At 37.8% G+C, this 18,762-nt stretch overlaps 1 protein-coding gene across 5 annotated transcripts in view; it reads right to left on the bottom strand.

The window, feature by feature from the left end:
* LOC106947170 (RNA-binding Raly-like protein) overlaps positions 1–18,762 on the bottom strand; it is a 72,616-nt gene that overhangs the window by 9,483 nt on the left and 44,371 nt on the right. For 4 of the 5 annotated variants that reach the window (XM_015031993.1, XM_015031996.1, XM_015031994.1 and 1 more), the window contains exon 3: positions 715–790. In XM_015031993.1, the coding sequence (XP_014887479.1) occupies positions 715–790 (76 nt within the window). Of the gene's footprint in view, positions 1–714; positions 791–14,463; positions 14,645–18,762 lie in introns of those variants that run through there. The other variant, XM_015031997.1, reaches the window with a different exon arrangement.

The following is an 18,762-nucleotide window of genomic DNA, read 5'->3' as shown; positions in this document are numbered from 1 at the left end:
GGTTGTTTTTGGACTTTTCTGTTTGGGCGTCTGGTATCCGCCCTTGAGGGGGGGGTACTGTCATGATCCGTGGTTTTCTGTGTGTTTGAGTTTTTCAATGTGTTCCTGTTTCCCTGTGAGTCTCTGTCCAGTCTTCCCCGTTGATTGTCTCCCAGGTTTTTCTACTTACCTGATTACCCTCCATGTGTATTTAAGCCCACCTGTGTCTGTGTTCTTCGTCGGGTCCTTGTCGTTGTCAGTCAAGTAAGTCGGTCTTTGTAGCCTCGTAGAAGTCGTCACAGTAGAACTGGGAAGTCCTGTGACGGCTTGGCTCTTATTAGTTTTTGACCGCCACAGTAGAACTGGAAAGTCCTGTGGTGGCATGGCTCTTATTTTGTCAGTCTTTGTTTAGTTGCTGCCGGTGCTGAGTTTTTGTTTCCACTCTGCCGTGTTGCATGTTTTGGACTGTTTAGAGCTATATTTGATTATTAAAGACGTCAACTTCACTACATCCTGGGTCCTGCGTTCGATCTCACCACCAACCAACACAATTCATGACACTTTTTTGCTTTCTGCTCATAAAGAGAAAAGGAAGACGTGTAACATACGTAAAGAGAACATTAAAAAGCACCAACGTAGACTTTCCCATTTTCTTCTCTCTGACTGCAGACAATTAGAAGACGATCCCAGTTGACAACAAAAAATTATGAAATAATATAAACTCATCACACGCACCTGTAAATGGATGAGAGAGGTCTCTTGGAGAGAATCTTCGGTCTGTATGGTTTTGGTTCTCCCGCCATGTTGATATCTGGAAGTGAACACATGGTTAACGTTTATTAGAGTGCCACCCTATAATTCAGACAGTCATCAGCAGGGATGCCATGTCAGCTTTAGGTTTTTAATGATTAATCTTAATCTTAGTTCTTTTTTCAGCAAAACAGAACCACTGTATAATGCTACCACCATGCTTAACATGCTAATGCTGGTATTAGTCTTGAAAGCCTTACATTTACATTCTCTAATTCAAAGAATGTAAACCATTAAAAATACTCACAGCAACTTTTAGCTTTGATTAAATTCCAAAAATGTACATTTTGCTGTCAGAAATTCTTTTAGTCTGACCCTCTGAGGTTACGGTAATGTAAAGCTTGTTTAGTTTACGAGTTTATGACATAAATAAGTGTTGGTGGTTCTTCTTACACATCCTTTCCCATTTTGTTTCATTTGGGAGCTGTAATGCCGGTCAGATGTTTGAACCTTGGACATTTTTAGGTGATCTAATGTGATGATAATCTCAAATTCACATTTGAGATTATCAAATATGGACTAACATTATGTTTCTGCAAAGTCCCAACCTCGACTGAGCCTAAAAGTCTCTGTTTGCTTGTAATACCGTGTCTCAACATTAATTTTGAGCTTGTCCATGCAGGCAAAAGTAAAATAAAATAACTCAAAATTAAAATAATCATCTGTGGGAGAATAAAGTTTAAAGAAAAATAAATAAATAAATAAATAACAGGAAAAAAGACACCGGAAGACATGCAAGCAATTGATAATGCAAATCAGTAATCTTCAAACTGTGGGAATCTGGAGAAACCACTCAGGTAAAACAAGAAAATGTTTGGGATTCAAACAAAAACCCACAAAAACCTTCAGCTGACATACAGGACTATCTGGAAAAAAGCAGCGCGACTCTTTCAAGGAGACATTTGAAGATAAACGAGAGCAACACATGATCCAGACGAATGATATTACTAAGCTGGTGCTACAAAACATTCTGCTTCCAATATGCTGAGTGATAGTGACAAACCTAAAAGCCAGATTAGACCAAAACTGAACTTCCTTGGCATGACAGGTTGATTACTGATGTTTTGGGAATGTGGAGCTTAAAAAAACTAGTGTGGCAAAATGAATTCAGCACGTTGGAAAACTTGCATTCATCATCCTGAAAGCTGCGAATAAGACGTACTTGGACGCTTCAAAATGACAATTATTCCAAACACAACCCTGAGATGACCTCTTATTGGCTACAGCAGGAAGATGAGAAGCTTCTGGAGAGGTCATCTCAGACTTATGATGTGGCTGAGCCACTTTGGGGAGAATAAACTCAAGGACTTACAAGAACTGGGGGCTTTTTGCCAAGAATAATGGGCAGCTTTACTGTCTGAGAAGATTAAATTCCTCACATCGACATCCAGCTCTTGATGTTAAAAATCACAACAGTCGTTTGCTGAAAGAGCTGAAATAAATTATTGCAATCCTAAAATTGTCATGTCTGTGACGAATGTTGGGGAACCATTGATTGGAATTATACGTTACAATTACTGAAGACAAATGCATGAAAAATGCATGAACAGATTGTCGAGCACTTTTAAACCTGCATGACTTTGTGTAATGAAAATAAATTGCTTTTTATTTATTTTAGATTTTCCTGTAAGTGCTATAAATCTGACAGCCAGTGTTGAGCATATTATAGCAAAGAAATCGGAAATGAAATAATGAAATGGTAGCATAGAGAAATGTTTCTAGGCGAGTTGATATTTTAAACATATACAATTATTTAAAGTGTAACTAACCCCCGAATCAACTTTCTTTTGCACATAAACTGTTTGAATTTTGACATTTTTTTGTAAATTTGTTTAATTCTGCATTATTTTGCCTAAAACCATCTCAGCGCTGCCCTCCTGAGGACAAACGATGCCTAATCAGTTGATTCCTCCAAATGGTACAGATTTACTTCACCCCGCCCCAAGTTCAGGTATAAAAGCCAAACCACTCAGACTCACAGTTTTTTGATTAAAAAAAGTCTCTACAGATGTCTGGAAAGTATCAGTGCTTCTCTCATCCTGACCGCATCAGTTTGTGACCGCACAGTTTAAGTTATGCAAAAGGACAATGATTAAAGCACACCGGCTGGTCCACATCCAAATTGTTTGGCTTTATGCAGGCGTAGTCAAAGTCTGGATGTAAAAACTGATTGAAATGCTGTAGGCTGACCTTGAACATGTCATTAATGCTAAAAAAAAAAAAACTCCAAATATGGCTCAGCCAAAACAATTCAGCAAGGAAGAGTGAGCCAGACTGTGATGTAAAATACTGCAGCCGGATTTCTGAAATGCTTGACGACATCCTATTGTTGTCAAGAGTGAGACAACCAGGCATTAGGTTGCATTTCAAATTCCTTTAAAGTATAATTGAATATTTTCAGCAAGTACACTCTGTTTTATATTAAATTCAGGAAAGCTATTTTGAATTTATATAGTTTTAACTTGCTTGAATAACAACTCGAATCCTGAACATTTTCTGTTTACAGAGTTGTTAAAAAGATGTATTGTCACAACAGGAAAGAAGTCAAACTTAGAGATGACAGTGAATTTCATTAGTGGAAAGAACCAGATTATGCAAGACAGAAAGAAGGCTCAAAGTCAGTGTTAGAACAGAGCGGGGGGAAAAAACCAACAAAGAAATCTCCTTTAAGTGCATTAGTGAGATACTGTGGCTGATCTGTAGGCTGCTCACGGCTCCCATCATGACTGACATCCCCTCTCTACCTGCCAAGAACTGTGCTGCATTAAAGCCGGCGCGTATCATTGCATTCAGTCTGTCAAGCTTGCTGTCAGCGCCTCTGCTCAAAATCAGCTCAATGTTCCCTGAGTGCTGCTCAAGGACATACAAAAACACAAACAACCTTTTTAAAAAACTCACTGATGATAAAACATCTGCAGCTCCAGGGATCTGGCTGTAGAAACATGTCACAACAGGGTCTGAAGTTAAGTCAGTGTATCTGAAGGTGAAGCAAGTGCAAGAGATGATGATAAATCCTCAGCTGCAATGTTAACATTCTGAACTTATGAATTGGAAAGATTCTTAGATATGTTTCCATATTCCTCTGGTGTTTCTGTTCTTTCAGGCTCACATCAAAACAACGTCTAGATCTTTCCAAACACTTTCCGTAGACTCGCCACAGTGCATCCCTCCTCATCTGCTCTCTATCTTTAGATTGCCTTTATTTCCTCTTCCAATCCCTAATGGACTAATGGAGTGGGGACGTGTCGGCGGCTCCGAGGTGCTTGGGGACAGCTGTACCATTATCATTAGGACAGAGGACGACATGAGCAAGCTTCACATTGTTAGAGCGTCTTCTCCTCTAGTTCCCCACTAGGATTATCAAAGAGCGAGCGGAGCACTAAAAAGCACTCTAAAATGACCACCTCCGTCCCTCCACCCCCTGGCAGACACACACACACATAGAGCCTCTGATTAATTACAGTCATTATTCTAATCATATACAAAAGTGGCATGAATATGGGTGTGTGTGCTTGCAGACAGACTTGTTTGCCCGAGCATCCATAAAAGTTGAGACTGGATGAAGAGCACAAAGAGACTGTGTTGCTAAGCAATAGCCACTTAGGACTTGATGGATACTATAAACTATGAGCAGCATCACACTGAGGGGGGGATTAACAGGTTATTTATGATTGAACCATTATGAACTGGTTGGCTGCAACTGGAGCCAGCAGCTACCAACTCAAGGTGTGACAGTGATTGACTATTAAGGGCTCCTCTTGCTCAGGACAAATTGCTGGAAAAAACAGATTTAAGGAATAAACTTTTAGACTCTGATATCGGAAACACAAAACAGCAGAATGTTAATCCGTTTATGTCAGGTTCTGGGTTTCTCTTTAAGAAAGGTCTCTCCCCTTCGGCTTCCCGTTGGGGAGTGGCCTGGAGTGGAGCTGCACGCCTGAAGCCAGTTGGATCATCAGTCGAGAGGATTTAAGGAGCCATTGGACCTCTCCTCTCCGCCGGATGATTATCCTCCCACGGTAGTCTCTAGCTCGCTAAAGCCTTTTTGAAACGCTAATCTTTTTGGTGATTCTCTCGAGAGTATTTCTGCTTGTAGACCTTTTTCCCTCACCAGCCCTCTGCTCATTTACCTTCAGGATCTGGCCACCTCCCACTGACGAACCTACCTGCAGCTTTCAGAGTCCACCTGCCTGCCCGCTCCAGCCCACTGCTCGATCTCGTCCTCCCCCCCACCCCCGTCAGAAGCCTTTCAAGAGAACGTAAGCTGGAACTCGGTTCCCTATCGCACTTTGCCCTCCTCTGGCCAGACCTTTAACCTGTTCTCTCCGCTTCCAGGCGTGACTCGGACCTAGGTCCTCGGATCACCTGCAGAACCTGAAATTGTTTCTTTCTTTAATAAAAGAAAAGAATTACTCACCAGTTGTTTCCGGGTCTGATTCTGCATGTGGGTCAGAGGTTTACCCTCCGTTATGACAGTTTAAGATTTAAGAAATTATTCATTCAAACTGGAAAAGATTACGACACCCATTAAACACTGAGATCTTTCTTGTGAAATGTTCACATAACGAAGTCTACTCTTACTTGTTATGTATCTTGGGAAGACATAGTATTAAGTATTAAATTGTACTTCATAAAAAATACCCACAGAGAACCCACACACACATGCTTTATCCAGAAAGACTAGGGTGGGATTTGAACCTGTGACCTTCCTGTTGCAAGGCAATAACACTAGCAGCTGTCCCACCATGCAGTCCATCTTATTCCAGTTAGCTGAAACAATTTGACTGGGGCACTTCAGCTAATCGCTAAAACAAAAATGTGCTAAAATCCTCAGTTTAATCTGTTAGGTGTTTAAAGAGTTTCTTGCTTTTCAGACATTTTAAGGTCATCAAACAATAACTCTGTTGAGGATAAAATATGATTAGGAAAATAAGGAAATCACAGAATATCTTGCACAAAGGTTTGTAAAGACTGTAACTCAGAGCACCTGCAACACATTAATTCTTCCAGATTGTAAGATCTGACCTACAGATTTTTAGTACATGTTTTTCATACCAAGGAACAGGAGAAGTTCAAAAATATTTACAAGACACACTGAGAGAGCTCGCTTCTCTACAGGCTGCTGTGAGAACTAAGCTCTTTAGCTCTTTATCTTTTGCAGCTGCAGACTGAGCTCAGACAGATGACCTACAGAGAGGCAAAGCAGAGAAAGCTTATTCCACACAGTGTCCATAGGCATGATAAAATATATTACACATATCATAAAGTTCAACAGTTATGAGACTTTAGCAAGATACAAAACATTCTGTTAAAACCTCAGTGAAATTAAGAGCTGGGCTTGATCCATTTCTGAGCTGTTTTTTTTATTCAGTCTTTGGTGAATTTGATGGTAATTCTTTTTTTTTTTTGTGGTTGTTATGTTTTAGGGTTAAGTTCTGATCCATTTTTTTTAAATATGGTCTCTGATAATCCTAAAGCACATGTTAGGATGATCAGTCTCTTTCTTACTGCAGAGTCACATCCTGTCAGATCATAAAACAAGAAGGGATGTTGCCTATTCCACTGTGACATTTTAAGGTCTATTAAGATTTCTTTTAGTCTCCTGCTGTCCAGGTTAACCTGCTTGGAAAGCCAGACCAGAGTATGTTAGTAGATACTCTCAATATCCTCCACTTGTAGACTCTTAAATTATTTTGAAACATCTTCAAATCTTTTACCAGGCTTGACTGAGTTTGGTAAAAATCTGTTGATTTTACAAATTGAGGAGCAAACTAAACATCTCACATGTAGAAACCAAAGCTAAGCACCTGGTGTCATTTAGGAGAGTCTGCGAGGTTGAAGTGCCTGCCCTTCACAGACATGGAGGGCTGTATTCAGGTCTTAAATCTCCTTCCTTTGGGTCATGGTATTGTCAATCATTTTAATGAGACCAACTAGTTAATAATGAGTTTTCCTTTCACTCATGTGCTTTCTCGTTTATTCCTTATTATTTGATTCTTGAACACAAAACGACAGGATTTCCAATTGGGATGACAGAGTTTTTTACATCAGAGACAGAAGCTTAAAACCTTCATTACATTAATTTGCTGGTCGTTAGACTCTACTAAACCTTGTTTATAAAAACGAACATAAGGGGATCCCATTTTTTTCTACATGAAACTTTAAATGGAGAAGTAAAAGAACAGAAGGCTTGGATGAAAAACACAATGCACTTAATATTTAATTGAAGATGCTGTGTTCTCTTGTTGGTCTCGCTATAATGAGAGATTATGTCCAAATGGAAAGCTGCTAAAATAATAATAATAAAAAAAATTTAAAATCATCCTTCAGCTCTACAAAATGTCTTTGGCTATTGATTTGTAGTAATTATTCTTCCCTAAACGTACATTTGTTTTGTTTTTCGATCCAGGTTTTCTGAAAGTATAAAGCCTTTTACTATACTCTACATGCTGTGCAGGTAACGTTGACATTCTCTAACTCTACATTTCTACTAGCAGGGATAATTGGAGGTCACTTTTACTTATCTACCTCAGATTTTGTTTATCTTGGTTCTTTTTTCTGCTCATTTCTATTGACAATCATTTCAATTCTGACTATTTCCTTCATAAACTCTCAAATGTTTTTAAAAGAATAGCAAGAATTACTGACAAATAGAGCTGCAATAAGGTACTGGGTTCAAATCCTGGTCTACACGTCCACCCAGTCAAAAAACATAGACTGTAGTTTGTCCTGCGTGCGTGTGTGTATGTGTGTGTGTGCTTGCGTGTGTATGGTTGGATATAATCACCAGCCCTCCCTGGAATCAAGGACAAGTGGATATAAACAATGAAGGGGCCATTTAGCCTAACTCTGGCATTAACATGTTTTGCATCATTGTCAGTTATTTTTTTCTCTCCTTTCATAATTTCATGTACTGGTTTAAAAAAAAGTCCCATCTGGATTATCAATTTAGTTTCCTTTTCATTTTCTTCTCAAATAGTCTGTTTTTAAATGAGTCATGCTGTTTTTTATAGGACTAGCTCCAGGTTCATGAGACCCCAGTGTAACTTTATCCGCCTCCAACAGAAAAGATGAGTTTTTATGCGTCCGACCTGGATCCCTGAAGCAGACAGCCGTCTCCACCTCAGGGCCCCTGACTTACTTAAGACTCATTTATGTTAATGAAGCCGAGCCTGTGAGTACATTGCTCTGTTAGTGAGGGCGTGTTTGTCTGTTTCAACTCACCTCTGCGCGCCACAGAGTGGTGACTATTAGATGGACTGGGCAAACACAATCTCAATACCTCCGACTGGTATTTCAGATTGTTTTGAACCAAATATCCACAAAAGTGTCAGAGGTTCAACGGTGCACAAACTGTATGAAGACTGTTTAAAATGTTGTGACAGAATAACCATAAACTTTTATGTAACTTCTTAGGGTTTTATTTAAAAGACCAACACAAAGTAGCGCACGAATTTGGAAGATTGCCTTCAAATGCTTTCCAAATAAAAATCTGATATGTTTGCTGTGCATTTGTATTGATCCCCCGCTGAGGAAATATTTTTGTAGAACCACATTTTGTTTCAGCTAGACTGAATTTTTAAAATAATTCTTCTTCTTTCTTTTAAAATAGCTAAAGTCGGATTAAATGAAGACCATCCAAGAACTTCAATCTTCTAGATTTAGCTTCGAACTTTAATGGGTTAACATTCTAATAAATTAATCTGCTGCATGTTCACGGTACTGCTGGAAAGTGAAACCCCACCCTAATCTCATGACTTTTTCAAACTCTTAAGCTTGGCACACGGTGTGCAGTTTCAAAATGCACGCAGCATCAGAACGTGTTGCACTGATAGAGCTCAGCGTCATTAAATCTTAATGTTAACTCGCACCAAGTGATTCTGGTTACATGCCAGGCTGCTGGACTTATTGCTGCATCCCCACAGGATCCCAGTCCAACAATGAATAGACAGCGGGTTGCAGCAATTGATGAGCTTTTTATTGGAGTCAAACGCTGAAACAAGAGAGGAGGAGGACAGAAAGAGACAGCTGAGAAAACTCATGAATATGTAAAAAAAAAAGGAAGAATTAAACGTCACTCCCTGCAGCAGTCAGACTGCATGATATTGCCAAAAAATATCAGAGGCTGCTTCATGTGTATCGCAGGTCATCTTCAGAGGTGGGTGCAATGAGTTGAGGCAACTTGAGTAACTGTAAAAACTGCTGCACCAAATTTATTTTAACTTCTCATTTTTGGAATAAAGCTTCTCTTACTAATGACCACTGAGCTAAGCTCACAACCAGAGATAAACAATGTTGGCCAAGATGTGAACCTGGTTTGCACCAAACATGTCTTTCAGCAGTTTGGTGGACTGAAGAAACACATCCACACAGCATGATGCTGCCACCACCATGTTTCAGTGTAAAGATGGCGTGTTCACAATGGAGTGTTTCCATTTTTAGGTGGATGTGAATGTAAGTTTGCAGTTGTGCCACTCTTAGATGAAATTACGCACACGTGGATGGTTTTTGATAAGGTGACTTCTGGAAGTGGGTTGGCAGCACTGGATTTTATTTAAAGGTATAAGAGTGAAGTGGCATAAAGGCAAACGCATGCCACACTTTCCAGATTTTTATTTATAAAACAACTGGAAAACCGTGAATCATTTCGCTACATAGAAGAGTCTAATACATGAAATACTAATAACAAAACAGTAGATGTTTTTTTTTTTTTTTTTGCATGAACTTTATGTTTATTTATTGTTGCTGGTCTTATTCTTTTATGTATTTTGTTGCAGCACAACATAAATTTATCCTGTGGGAGAAATAAAAAAAACCTTGAAGGCACTGCAGCTGTTTCTGTTGAGACAAGCACGACTTCCAGAGAAGTTACTTTAACATCGGTCATTAGACTTTAGGCCTTCTGCTGCTATTTTGTGTCGTTCAGCCAAAGTGATGCAGCGGTGCGCTGTCTAAACGTTTTACACGTAAGCGACCTTGAGTGTTGCGGTAAATGCTGTTTGGGAAATAAAACAGGGGGGGGCTGTTTTCCTTCCTCCTCTTATGGCTGAATAGAATTTTTGGCAGACAATGGATCACACCTCGCACAGAGGAAGCTCCATCGCCTCGATGACACGCATCCTGAGAGCAGGTGAGCTGTGTTTGATTAAGAGATCATCCGGGGTACCCGCATGAATGCAAATGTGCACCTGAGAGACGCCCGGCATGACACCGCTCCACAGATTCCATCTACAGCCTGTAAATCCGACAGCTGGGACTTGCACTAATCTCCCATCACGGTTCAAGGGCAGAGGTCTCTTTTATTGCACCTGTGAGTGTCGGCTCGCTCTGGGCTCGGAGACCGACGGCTCCGACCGAGGAGAAGCCGCAGTGAGTGGGAGTGGGCTGCAGTTTTAGGTGTAATTTTATGTGTATTCAAGCTTGGGGACTTGCATATTTACTGTAGCTGTCAAAGCAAATCAGGATGAAATCAGATTGACATGTACATGTTACAATTAAACCATGAGTCAGGCGCACTTTCTCACATAAACAACATTTACATATTCAATATATCAATTTGTCTAAGCTTGTAAGGTTCTTGAGTGAACTAAAAGATATTTTAAAACAAAATTAGCATTTTTCTTTAAACTAAAACTAGGATAAATACCCCAGGCAAACCAATTTGCCGCTCTGCAGCCCATTTGAGGTAGAATTTACCGACCTAAAATCTAAATGCAGAGCCGAGCTCGGAGAGTTTTTTTTTTTTTTTTTTTAAAGCAAGTAGGGCTGTGTTTCTGCTCACTCATCAGTCAGGCACAGGATGTATCCTTGGACATGCTATACAGCACACTTCCATATAAATACTGCAGTTACTTTCCCTTACCTTGGCTGCATCATATTTTATTACAGCTGAATCCTTAAGCAGTCAGTTATTTTTGTTTGCTTGTTTTTTAATGGCACAGATCAGCAGTTCTTTCCAAAACCATAAATTAATTGAGATTTAAGCTTGAAAGGTTTCAGTTTCTGGAAAAAAAAAAAAAAACTCAATCTGATTAGTTTGTTTCAATGCATCAAAGGATGAAGCGTCCTAAGCAGGACCAGAAACTGCTTTTTGTTCATTTCCAAATGGTTTTTCGACGTCAGAACAGTCGAGACTCTCATTTTCCCTCTATATGCTTCAAAAAGAAAAAAGAACTAAATCCATACAAATTACTTTGTTAGTTTAGTTACTGTATCTCTTACTATAAAATATTTAAAAAATGTTCTATCATCTTTGCAACCAGCATTACGCTCATTTATGAGACTGAGCTATTTTTTTTTATTTTTTTTTAACCATTTTTGTTCAACGGTGACCTTCCTTTATGCCTTTTTTGAGTTTTTCTGAGGTAATTTTGATGTATGGAAAGTTGAAGTTTCAACACACCAAAGAAAACTCAACACTCTGCACTGGTGGAGTCTGATGACAGCACTCAAACCTTACTGATTGACTGGAATCGACTTGTTGTTTTCGGCTTTCAGTCGTTTCAGATGGATGTTCTTTAAAAAAAAAAAAAAAAAAAACAGACTTGCAGAACAAATACATCCATGCTACCTTACAACACATGAGTATTTTTGATTTTTTTTATTAACCCATAATAAACATATTGTCATAACCTGAAGATTCAAATGATTTAAACTTTCATCTTTCCTACAGCTGCTAAGGGATTTCCATCTCTTTTCCATTTTGGCATCGTTTTATTATGATGCAAGAACTTGGCTTTAATGTGCAATGCTGTGAAACACACGGGGCCTGGTCCGGTACTTCCACCTGTCCACAGGCTCATTAATCTCTGCAAGCAGCTGGAAAACAAACTGCTAGCTGCTTGAAACCACTTGTACATCTGCTCCAAAAAGTCAGCTGTCTCCCTCGTGAGGTGACCGTAGAAACATGGATCTTTAAAAAATATCTTTGGAGTGCAACATCATCCATATCATGTTCCATAATCCTGTGTTCCTGCACATGTTTTATTCCAAACTTCACAGACTCAAATTTACAGAGTTCTCAGTCCTCATTATCCATGAATTATGAATTTGTAGAAGATATTTCTGCAGTGACCAGGCTTTAAATACAGAACCTCTACAAACCAGAGATAGACAGAAAGAAGAACATGGAAGGAAGGATCCTATTTGACCTAAATATACCGAAAAGTCATTGTTTTACAGATTGCTTAGAAATTATGTGAATTATTAACATTCACTTCAATGACAATACTTCTTAGTTAAGAGAAGTCTTGTTCAACATTTGGATCTCAAACCCATCAGAGCTGAAGTTTCCAAATAACATATGCAGCTCCATGGACAAAAGTCCCTTCAGCAGTCAATATTCAATTTGATAAGTAGCGTGAGCCTTGCTCACAAAACGTCAGTAAAGTCAAATATTTTGTTTCTAGAGGACTAATTAAGCAGTTTGAGGAAATTCAAAGTATTTTTTAAACAACAGAGTCCCTAGTCGTGCATATCACCACTTTAGGCAAGTTACTGAAAAAGAATGACAAACTTTACTGAAGATCAAAAAAGCCTTTTTGGATTGCTGGATCTTGTTTGTATACAGAGACGTTTAGTTACTGAAAAACAAAACAGAGAAGTTCAAGGATGCTGAAATCTGGTGAGGCTTGTTTTGATTAAAGTTAGATGTTTCTTAGCATTATAGTTTTCAATTGCACTGACTATAAGCCCAGGGTTTTTTTGTTATTAGTTCTGTTATGTAAATGTCAACCAATATTTTAAGGAACATTTTTGTGCTGCAAATAAAAAAATGAAAAAATCTTTGATGGCTAATAACTAACCTGTGAGAACAACAGCAGCTTTGGTGACAGCTTTAATGTCATTAGATTCTCCCTGCACTTGCCAAACTCATAAGATCTTTCTTTAAAATAAACAAGATAGTTTTATGAAGATGTAAATCTGCTGTTACTTTCAACAGGCTTCATGATCATGCAGGATTGTGATCAGCTCATAGGAACTGTAGATAGACAAGCTTACTGCCTTCTGAAAAACACCATTTTGTTTTTCAAAGCAACCTAAAAAAAGCAGTGCATTTAATCTGGACTTTACAAACTAAAAAAATGTAGTGCATATCTTTTAGAAGAAAATTGAGATATTGTTTTCATTTTTCACAAATAAAAAATTCAAAGATGCATTTTGTTCAGTTCACTTTACTCTGATACCTCTAAATAAAACCAATCTTTACTAAACATAGTTCACCTGTATTTTATTGAACTTACATTCTGCAAAGGCTTCATAACAAAACAAACAGTCTGGCGTAGCTAACACTTTGAACTCCCAACAGTGAAACATGGTGTGGCTGCATCATGCTGTGGGAATGCTTTTTATTTTTCAACAGGAACAAGGAAACACAGAAACTTTACTGAGTTTGAGATTCACCTTCCAGCGGGACAACAATCCTAAACATACAGCCAGAGCTGCAGAGGAACGGCTTAGATCAAAGTCTCCTTTTGTGGCAGAAGAAGCCAATCCACGAAAATCCAATGGAAAACATGCTGTGAAACTTTAAATTGTTGTTGGCAGACTCTCCATCTCATCTAAGTAAGTTTGAGCTTTGACAAAGAAAACGATTTCAGTCTGTATATGTGCACAGCTGGTAGAAATGTAACTTGGATGCCAGTTCCTTGAGATGCTTATTTGCAAAACATATTAAAATGTATACATTTTCGACACTTCACAATTACTGTATCCTTTGAGTTGGTCTATCAAATAAAATACATCACATAATTTTGCCTGGCACTGCACTGTTGAGCTGAGAGTCTTCAATCTGCAATAAATAACCGAAGTGTGATTAAAATCTGAAACAAACAAGGAGCCTTCTCCTGTAGCAATTACAACAGAGCATTCTGCATTGTAATTATAGTACATCCACCTATATCTATTTTATCAATACGTGATTACTGTGTACAAAATGTATGCACAGTGCATGTAAAAATACAGCACCCTGTCCCTGCTTATATTAGGCCAGAGGCCAGGTACACCCTGAATAGCCTGACGGTTGAATGCAGGGCACATGAGGTTCATTAATACCATGCATTATTCATTTAATCACAGCTATATTACCCATGCAAAAAGTGTCTGTCAGCACTGGCACGCACAGGAGCACACACACCTGGAGCTGTCATGTGCATCCAACCCTCTGAACAACTCCCCTTTCCTGAAAGGGTGACAACCTGAATGCTCATTTCACTCACAGAACAAGCAGATTAAAGCTGCAGTCAGCAAACACGCTACAGTACAGGCAGCAGTCTCATTGACTATCAACACAACATCGTGATCACAGGAAAGGAAAGCATGTGGGTTTTCTCTGTTGGATGAAGCGCTGCTAGTGTTGATGCAAGATTTGCATGGTTGCTTGTTCTTCTTGTCACAAAAAATAAAGAGCTCCTGAATAACTGAAAACAAACAAACAAAAAATGTTTTGGCACGTTAAAATAACACTATTAGACTTAAAGGCAGAGCTCAGGCTCTTCAATCCGGAGATTATTATCAGAATTAGAAGAAAATCCAACATAAACAAACGTAAAACGTGGTTAATTAACTTTTAATCTATTTTCTAAAACTTAAGAATTGAACCAGAAAACAAAAATGTACCAAGATAAACTTGAGCGACCTTAAATTCGCTAATTAAAAACAACAACAACAACTCACATCTCTGGTTGCGACGCCTGCCTTTGTACATGGTCATGTCGATGCGAATAAAACCCCGACGCTTCTGCGCTGCAGCCGAGCCGCTTTCTCTGTCTGCGGACTGTCTGCTGGCGGCGGAACACCAGAACCTCCAGACCCCCAGCAGAGCCGCTGCGGACCGAACCATCTGCCCGCCTGCTCCGGGGGGCGGGGAGAGCCGGGGAGGCGGAGCGCTCAGTACAGCAGCCCAAAGTTAAACTAAAACCGCCTTTTACTCTTCCTGGTTGACTGAAGAACCGAATAAAATGTGTGTTTTTTTTATTGTTCTGATAGTTGTACAGGGGCTTTGTGAAGACTGTGAAACATTGTAGATTTAAGAAAGAAAGAAAGAAAGAAAAAAAGAAAGAAAGAAAGAAAGAAAGAAAGAAAGAAAGAAAGAAAGAAAGAAAGAAAGAAATAATTTTTTTGTATTTCAAATAAAAATTATAGTTAGTTAGTTAGTTAGTTAGTTAGTTAGTTAGTTAGTTAGTTAGTTAGTTAGTTAGTTAGTTAGTTAGTTAGTAGACATAATAAAGATAATCTCAGATCAGATTTCCAACAGGGTGACCAACCTCAACTTCAAAATCCAACATGGCTGCTATACTGCAGTCATAAAATGTATCTTTCACATATATAGACACTTGTTAAATCCCTATTTTTGAACTTTTTCTTTCTTTGTAGTTCAAATGCATAGACATGAATTTAAAACACTTTTAGATTTCATTAGCTCTAAGAGTAAAATCATCATAACTAACAGAAACGAGGTTTTGAAAACATCAGTTTGTGTATAATTCATCTATACAATGTGATGGAGTTACTGAAATTAATGAGCCTTTACATATTAGTGTAATTTATTGAATGTGCACATCTAGCTGCCTAATTAAAAGAGCTGTGGCTGGTTCCTCTTCAGCTGAGTTTCACCAGTAGCGGTCATCTTTCAGACAGTCTTTCAAGCAATGCCTTCTGAAGCCAAGATAAGCTTTTTTCTCCTGGTTTCAGAAAAGAAGAAAGCTTTCCTTATCAGATCAAACTCTTCTCTCTGTAACCCACATGTGTCAAACTCAAGGCCCGCGGGCTACATCCGACCCAACAGAAGTCTTTATGTGGCCCTCAAGACTTTAGAAATATAACCTTCAAGCTAACAGTTGTGTGTTTAAATATTATTTTGTCAGTCAAACAGCCAAAGTCCATTGGTGTGAAAAGATTTTTAACGTTATTTTATCTCCAGAATGCAGAGACAGGTATTTGTTCATATTTTAACAGTATTGGCAGTTTTATCAGTACATTCTGATTCGAACATCAAGCTCTGCTTACATTTCCCCCTCCAATACTCCACACAAGCCTCTTCCTGTCAGCCACTGGTTTTCTTCAACACCCGCCAACAACACACGGACCGGGAACATTCCCAGAATCTCTAACACTCTGCCAGAGAGTCACCAGTTTAACTGTAAAAGTAAAACCTGTAACCTTTCATCGCACCAAAAAAGTACTAACACTTTGGAATCCACAGGAATTTGCTTGAGAGACTCTCTCTATATACTTTGTCACCTTATGATGACTTAGAAAGTGTTCCTGAGAAGAACGATATCTGGGTTTCCCTCGTCAATCTGTTGTGACTCAATCTTGGATAACAGGACGTCAATAATGTATGAGTGAGTGAATGGATGAATAATTAAGGTGGTAGGATTCTCCAGCTAAAGGCTGACTAAACATAGCAAATCTACTAGAAACCATGAAACTATCCAGCAGATTTAACATATTTATGCAGAATTTTGTCTTCAAAGATCAACACTCAGAGAAAAATATTTAAACACTGAACGTGTCAACCTTAAATTAATTTCAACCACACGTGGAGTTAAAGTGTATTACATGCATTCTGGAATGAATATTTTTATTTATTCAGACACATAAAATACTGATATTTTCTTTGCAGTTAGTGCTTTTTAAAAAGCCGTTTTCGCTCTGCCTTTATGCACAGATCGCTTCATTATTTCAGGAGCAATGTAATTCTTTATGAAGGATGAAATGTTTTGCTCTCTGCAGCACTTCATCAGAGTGATGGCTTGATGATAGAAAGCAACAAACACACGCACAGAAAAGGAATAAATGAATACATAAAGGGTAGAGATCTCTTCTGCAGTAAACATGCGTTTGTTTCTCTTGTTGGCATTTAAAAACAATTAAATGAAAGGAAATAAAGGTGGGGGGAAAAACACATTACAGGAAAAGTGAAGGAGAAGCATATAGAGCTTTTTATGCATTTGATTGAATGCGGACTTGTTACACTTCAAATGCAACCCATAAAATCACGAGCTTTGTACAAAGATGAGCTATTCAGTATTCAAGGTTCAACTGAGAAAATCCTTTTATTCATGACCTTTAAGCTTCCAGCAATATTCTCAAATCATCAGGCAGTTCATCTCTCTATAGCCACAGTCCTTCTATGAGCAATTTTTTTAAAAGATGATTGGCTTTGGACTGAAGAGACACATTAACAAAGAGGCAAAGTCATTCCAGCTGCTGTGGTGTTTGGACTCGGTGAAAGACAGAGTCTTCTAATTGTGACATCTAATTACAGTGACATGGAGGTTACAGTTACTCTGTTTCTATCTGATGTTTTCAAAAGTCCACCGGCATATTTTTCCTTCCAAACACAAAAGAAGAGAAGCTGAAAGAAAATGAAAGCTGAATATGACAAACACATGGCGTCAAGGCTGGCCTCTTGGATCAAATGCAAATGTCATCAACAGCGAAGGTTCTTTCACACACGCAGAAATTAAATGAGAAATCTGCAACTCTTCCTCATATTTAGTGAGGGTTTTATTTTAAAATCATGTATTTGAAAGCTTGTCTGTTATTATGCATTATTTAAAGCTCTTTGGGAAGAAGTGAGGTCACTTCTCATGCAATGATCCTTGAATTTTAAAAGTTGATTGGGTTCGAAAGGTCCGGTCACACTGGCGTGCTTATAGCTCCCTCTAGTGTTCATACACGCAGCAAGCAAAAAGATCCACCAATAAAAATCTTATTTTTACCATAAGATTTGTGAAAATGCACAAAGCAGGAAAAGTAAAATAAATCGGGGTTCAGTTGTTTTGTTTTGCTTTGGAAATTTAATAAAAACAAGACTCTGTTAAATTTGTTTTCTGGTTTTGATTCCAAACAGGTTACACCACTACACATGAATAAAATCGAATGAAAAGTATTTTCCGATTTAAAAAAAAGAAAAAAAGTCACCGTAATGAATAAAAAACATATGAACATATTTTTACTTTAAATAGCTAAAATCTTCTTCAGCTTTAAAAAAAAACTTTTCTTAACTGCATTTGTTATGCTATTTTATCAACCAAACTTTACAAAAACATATTCAAAGTATTTATTTAACTCTTAATGAATTGCATTGAGTTCACAAATAAATTGTGTTTTTTTTATTGCATCTCTGGAATCAAGATACCCCAAAAAGACTGAAAAATACAGACAATGAAAAGGAAATTTTTAGAATAAATTATAAAACAAATTATTGAAAAAAGAATTTCAAAAGTAAATGAAAGAATAAAATATATAGTAATATGTTTTTTCTAATTTAGCATAAACCAAGTGAAACTCAGAAGTGTATGCATTCTTCTTGTTATGCCATGTTTTCATGATGTAAAAAATTAAATAATGATGAATCCTTTCTTAACTTTCTACACCTTTGATTTAGGTTAAACTGGTTGCATTACACTTAATATTTTGTTTTATTTACACTTTGATCCAGTGTTACCCTCTTGGATTTACATGTACCATAGATAATGAAGAATCTGATTTAAACGGTTTTAAGTATTATCTGTTTCAACTTTAAGCCCTTTACTTTTCTGTCAGAAAGCTGAAGATGAAAAGACAATTCTTTTTTCAAGAGCACTATGAATCAAAATCAACAAAAGCATGACTTCATGTGAGAAAAATGTAAGTTTTGGAAGAACAAGTCAAGAACTGGGATGCTGATAAGACTGCAGCATTGAATGCTGATAATGAACCAAAGTGTGCTTTAATACTGTATTACTTTCTGTGACGACGTATTTACTGGGGTTATTAGGCCTTCTTAATGTAATCAATTTTTTAAAATGTATTTCTTTTTGGGTGGATTGTGCATGATAAATGTTAAATTATATACAGAAAAACACTGATGTTATTTATCATGCTCTTATTTTATCGTATTAAAAACTTGGCATTTTTACACTATATTCCAGGATGATTTTAAACTTAGCTTTCTTTTTATATATATATATATATATATATATA

This window comes from Poecilia latipinna, unplaced genomic scaffold, assembly GCF_001443285.1.
Source record: "Poecilia latipinna isolate Pla-1442-1.1 unplaced genomic scaffold, P_latipinna-1.0 Scaffold227, whole genome shotgun sequence".
NCBI classification, from domain to species: Eukaryota; Metazoa; Chordata; class Actinopteri; order Cyprinodontiformes; family Poeciliidae; genus Poecilia; species Poecilia latipinna.
The sequence above is the reverse complement of the archived record's forward strand: the minus strand, read 5'-3'. Positions and strand labels throughout refer to the sequence as shown.